This window comes from Dipteris shenzhenensis, chromosome 1, assembly GCF_047967505.1.
Source record: "Dipteris shenzhenensis isolate YYH24624 ecotype China chromosome 1, Dip_SZ_1.0, whole genome shotgun sequence".
Taxonomy (NCBI): Eukaryota; Viridiplantae; Streptophyta; class Polypodiopsida; order Gleicheniales; family Dipteridaceae; genus Dipteris; species Dipteris shenzhenensis.
Window position 1 is genome coordinate 34,678,143 of NC_141596.1, and position 5,887 is coordinate 34,684,029.

Genomic DNA, 5,887 nt, shown 5'->3' on the forward strand with positions numbered 1-5,887 from the left:
CTTTGCGCACTTGCCTGTGTGCAAGGCTGTCTGTGCAGGTGATGAGAAATGAGGAGGGAATGAGGGCTTTTTATAGGAGGGGCTAGGCCCCCTCAAACTGGCCGACCAGGGAGTCGGCTCCCTGCCCAATGCACTGACCTGCCAGCCCACCAACCGACCAGGCTGGTCGGCCTTTGCTGGCTCATCTGGCTGGCTGGGCCAGGCCTATATAAGGGCTCATGGCCGACCAGGGAGTCGGCTCCCTGCCCAATGCACTGACCTGCCAGCCCACCAACCGACCAGGCTGGTCGGCCTTTGCTGGCTCATCTGGCTGGCTGGGCCAGGCCTATATAAGGGCTCATGGCCTTTTATAGGAGGGGCTAGGCCCCCTCAAACTGGCCAACCAGGGACTCGGCTCCCTGCCCAATCAACTGACCTGCCAGCCCACCAACCGACCAGGCTGGTCGGCCTTTGCTGGCTGATCTGGCTGGCTGGGCCAGGCCTATATAAGGGCTCATGGCCGACAAGGGAGTCGGCTCCCTGCCCAATGCACTGACCTGCCAGCCCACCAACCGACCAGGCTGGTCGGCCTTTGCTGGCTCATCTGGCTGGCTGGGCCAGGCCTATATAAGGGCTCATGGGCTGCTGCTGCAGTCCCCAACGCCGCACGTGTGCTGGTCCAGGAGGCGCATTGGATGCCGCACCATCAACCTGTTGCTGCGCGGGTTCCCTGCCAGGTAGGTGAGCTGCCTTTTTCCTTCCCCTACCCCCTATGGTCTTCTGCCCCCTTGTCCCCTCAAATCAGGGGCTCACAGGTGGGGCAGTGACCTAACATCATTATCAATGCTTACATTGGTGTGTGCTCCATGGGTTCCATCCCTGCAAAGGTTAGATGCTGAGGATTGCCCCCTACCATTGCAGAGCAGCCCTTTTCAGTAAGACTCGTCAACATGTCACATCTCGACACACCCACATCAGCAACCCAACCTGAACTACATCTTTGTAAGACTGCTAGATCAACATCGTCAAGTGTCACAACGTCTACACCCACATCAACTGCCATGTCACCATCCTGCGAGTGCTACGTGGCCTCTTCAAAAGTTTCATGAAAGTATATAAAAGTTTAAATCCAAACTCAATCTGATATATATACCTAGATGAGTCCAGGAACATTCCCAAACTCATCCTCTAAAAGCACAACATAGTGCAGTTTCAATCTCATGATAAGATTGAAAACCATAAACTCCATCACACATAGCAAGGACTAGCTACTATGACATCCCCACTGACGTCATCAGCACCCAACAGTGGGTGTAGACCATAGTAAAAATATGCTCACACATACAAATCCACACACCACACATACTTGAGCATCCATTTATACAAAGTATTTGTACTGAGTTTCTGTCGGCACTCCGGAGGTGAAGGGCAGACTCAGCCATGACGAAGGCTAGCACCAAACTCAAACTGAGCCTAACTACATAAACCATTGAAATCCAAAACAAATTCGAGTCAATCTTGAAGGATTTGGAAGTCCAAGGAGAAGATGAATCAAGATACGATCTGAGATTATAAGCTTCTGAGGTCCACACAATGACCCCCTTACTGATCAAATCTAAGATCATTTACTTCTGAAACCGATTAAAGACCTTTTAGATCCATTCTTGAAGGCCATCTTCACCCAACAAGTCATGACCGCTAGAAGTAACCATTCTAAAGATTATTTGAAAATTACAGTAGAGTTCGGAAGCATTACTCAAACCAAACATAACCAATTAGTCAAGTACTTGTCCTTTATCATAAATATTGACCCCCAACCTCAGATAGAGAGTGGGCCGTGGCGTTGAGCAAGTTCTGACACAGTGCAACATCCTCCATATGCTGGATACATGGTTTCATAATAATCATGAGCCAGGGACAATTAGTCAATTAGGAACTCACATGATGTGTAGAGGACAGCACATGCCACAAGAGACCAATCATAAAGGTAATCAAGGGTAGCATATACAGAGCAACTTTAATTAATTTCAGCACAGTAAGCATTTATTGATTTCAGTACAAATCAAAACCTCAAGCTGACTTTTCAACTCTTCAAGCTTTGCATCTACATTACTGAATCTAGAAATGACCCGAGAAAAGATAACTTGTAGGCTATAGATTTCAGATCTTGGAGACAAGGCGTGACGAGTTAAACAAAAAGCACAGGTATAACGAGTTAAACAATCAATTCCAGGGCTTAAGACATCAGATGTTATCTGTATTCTTATTACTAGTCTTAAAATGATTGCAACATATCACATTTACACATGGTGAAGAAGGCAGAAGATTTCATCATACGACACTAACCACAGCAGGGTGTGCAATGGCTGTGGATGCATTTACCATTCTGTCAGAGCCACCAAGGACTTTCTCGGGCCTTCCCTGAAAAAGGTTTCCAAGCATGCGCTCCAAGCTCTGGGGGGAGTATTTGGCGTATTTGCTCTGACTACCATCTTGCTCCATAAGGGGTCCATAGCTCTGAAAGTATGTCCGATAAGCAGGAACAATGGCCTTTACTACCTTGGTGCACATCTTTTCTCGCAGCTCCGGATCTGGGATAGTCCATTTGGAGTGCTTCTGGTAGAGGTCCTCCAGTGCAGCATTGAAAGCTTTGAGCCTCGTCTTGAGCAGGTCTCGAGCTGCAGCTCTACTACCGGTCAAGGTGGTGACTCCTGAGATGCCAAGGTGCTGGGAGGTGCGAGCCCAGCCATCTTTCACATACAGAGAGATATGGAGCTCAGCTTGCTGTTGCTGCTCACGGAGCCAGGAATCACCAACAACAAGGCGAAGCTCGGGCGATTTGCAATTGACGGAGAGGTACCAGTAGTTATTGCTGAGGAAGAGGTGGAAGAGGGTGGGTTCATGCTGGAAACGAGAGGCCCATTCATGGAAGTTGAGGGTGAGGGATTTCATGATGTTGAGGACAGCTTTGGAGAGGAGATTGTCATCGGTTTTCTTGACGGGAAGCTCATCTTTCCAGCTCTGATGAATGGCGAGCACCTGCGAGATGATGGGACCATAGAAATCTCCCACCAAATGCTTGACATAGCTTAGCACGAAGCTTGAAACTCTCGGTACACTCCCGTCCATGGGAGGCTCAACCTCCCTCTGCTTCTCGACTTGCTGCTTCAGCTCCAAGAAGATGTCGTTCGCCCCCTGCACCACCAGCTTCAGCAAATCCCTCGTTCTTTGCTGCACTTCCTTGCTCCCCGTCCCCCCGAACACCTTCGCAAAGCTTGGCCTCAGATTGTTCATCGCCTCGAACATGTCCAGTAGCTTGAACAGCTTCTGTGGCTCGTCCCTGCTCCGCGCTGCTGCCTCCCCGAATTGCAAGAGCGCCATCATCCCCCCCTCTGCTGCCACCCTGCCGAAGCATTCCTCCCTGCCTTCGTATCCGAGGTCTTCCAATACCTGGCTGCATAGCTGATATTCCGGCTCAGAAACCAATCTCACCATGACCTCCAGGTGCTGCGTCCACGGAGCTATGTACATCTCCAGGCTCTTCCAGTCCACCTTGCTTCCCAGTGTGATGCACGGCAAGCGAAGGTAGTCCAACTGCAAAGTTTGTAGGCAGGCTTTGACAACGTTGATTCGCGTCTCGATGTACACGTCCATGCATCTCTGCCTCCGGCCGTGTGCTACGAGTTTCTTCACTGTAAGGCGCAGGCCTTTCAATGTCTGAGCCGAGAGACGTACCGCAGGCTTGCCAGCATCACCTTTCTTTGGAACTGCGCCGGAGGACGGAACCACTGGCACGCTCTCTCTGCATAGGATTCTCTGCAATTCACCCTCTAGTCTGTCAAGAGCTGCCGCATGAAGGCCCCCGTCCAGCTTCGTCCGATCACCGCTGTCCTGCCATCCCTTCAATTTCTCCAGATGAGACGCAATTCTCTTCATCGGTCCGTCGTTCAGAACTTGATTTTGCTCCAAGAATTCCACCATTTCTTGCAGCCACTCGATCGCCATGGAGCAGTTCTCAGACAAGAAGCTCGAGGCTTCCTCAAGCCGATAAATCAAGCCTATATAGCTCACAAGGTCATACGACGGATCGTGAAGGAGAGATCTCTCCAATCCATGCACTGCGTCGAAGACCTTCAACACAGCGTCCGCAGGCCCAACGGCCTTGTCAATGTTGCCTCCCAAATCATCCAGCACCTTCCTGTGTGATCGCAACGGTGCAAAAGCAGCTTCCAGCGACGGAATCCGCATGGCTATGCGCTCCAAACGAGGACCCGTCTTTGCCAAATCATCTTCCAAGCCACGCGACCTCTCTAGTGCCTTCTGGAGCGTGTTCCGAGCTCGAAGCAGCTCTTCCAAGCTCGCACTCGTCAACGAAACTGAAGACACAACGCTGCCTCTGCTGACGAATTTTCCCATGATTTCTCACTTGTGTGGCGCTTCACGACAATGCGCTTTCCTCCTCATCCCCAATTCCTTCAGTCGCCTCGTCTGTGGAAGCGCGCAAAATGATAATGCCTGAAGGCTCATCTATCGTGCTGCTACGGCTTCTTGCAGGTCAAGGCTGCAGTCGTGATCTCAACCAGTGTTTCCGGTGAGCAAGATACGCTATTTTTCTTGACCTCCGTTCCCCGTCAACAGAGAACTCCCAGACAATTGAGTGCCATCGTTGTCCACCTGCGGAACCTATGGCTGTCCTCCCCTGACAAACTTGAATGCCGCAGTGCTGTAGCGTTAGCGTGAACGAGCCAGAAGCGCTTTCAATAAAATGTGAGTGACTGTCAATTCACCTTCAGGCTAAATACGCCTCCCACCCTCCCCGGCAAGCATCAGGTTGCTCTCGAATGGAATTTGCAACAGCATGTCGGAATATGCACTCAAGTGCGCAATCTACATTCTCGTCTGCGGCCAGCTTACGGCAGACGCCAACCCGTTGCATGGGTGTCAAGTCAGAGCAATCACAAGAGGCGTGCGCAGCAGATCGTTGGTTCAGGGTGAGATTCAGAATGATGGGGGAGGTATCGGCTGGCGGCTTCTATAATGCAGGATAAACACAAAAGAACGACAGCACGAGACCTTGCACGCACAGCAAGCGGAGTTCTGTGAAGAGCTGTTTCTTACTAGAGGGATGCGGACCTCACAGGATGCCGATCCGAGCTGCTGGGGACCGTTCGGGAGAAGCGAGAACCGGAAGGCATGTGGGAGCCACGGATCAAGAAGCGCAAGAACAGGGTCCGCATGGTGGAACAGGGCGAATTTGGGCCAGGGGCTTTCGAGCGAAGCAAGTCTGTTGGGGATGCGGGAGCTTCAAGAAGCTGGTGAGGAAGAGACGGGGACTGCGATGTGCGTGCTCATTTTGCTTTTGGAAGCTGGTGCGTCGGAGATGAAGAAGCTATGGCTTTTTTTGTTGCTTGCGGTGCACAGCTGCGCTGCTTCAAGAGAGAGCTTCTCGTGCGCGAGCTGAGCGGAGCCGAGCTACTGCTGAAGCCAGAGACGGAAGGGCTCACGGCGCTACTGCTGCTCTTTGTGGCGAGGCTACCGTGGGTGCGGGCTGCTGCGGAAGCGTTTCCACCAGCGATGCAAGATGTTGCGGAAGCATTTTTTCCACCTGAGAAAATGGAGAGGCGAGCTTCCTGCGGAGCTGCTCACAGGCTGAAGCGAGCGTCTCACCGGGTTGTCGAGTGAGGGGGGGGGGGAAGGCAAGGAGGAGGATGGAACGGGAGAGCTAGAGCTTTTTGAGTGGGAGAAGCTGCTAGCAGCAGGAAGATGAAGAAGAAGAAGAAGAAGGTGGGCGAAAGAGGGGTAGGTGCAGTAGTCGCAGCAGTAGCAGAGCGCACATCATAATAGTAAAATATAGTGGGGGTGGTGATGGCTATCCTCCCTCCTCCTATTATGATGGCCCCTCGCCCCT

General features: G+C 51.8%; 1 protein-coding gene across 1 annotated transcript; it reads right to left on the reverse strand.

Moving 5' to 3' along the window:
• Positions 1-2,064: 2,064 nt before the first annotated feature.
• On the reverse strand, positions 2,065-5,584 carry LOC147905741 (exocyst complex component EXO70A1-like). The gene has a single exon (XM_087381606.1). It carries the CDS (start codon positions 4,393-4,395, stop codon positions 2,311-2,313), a length of 2,085 nt encoding a protein of 694 aa, XP_087237732.1. The 5' UTR covers positions 4,396-5,584; the 3' UTR covers positions 2,065-2,310.
• Positions 5,585-5,887: the final 303 nt, after the last annotated feature.

What these genes read in the sequence shown, in the direction of transcription:
- LOC147905741 (XM_087381606.1), bottom strand. Translation starts at nt 4,395, where the DNA reads ATGGGAAAATTCGTCAGCAGAGGCAGCGTTGTGTCTTCAGTTTCGTTG.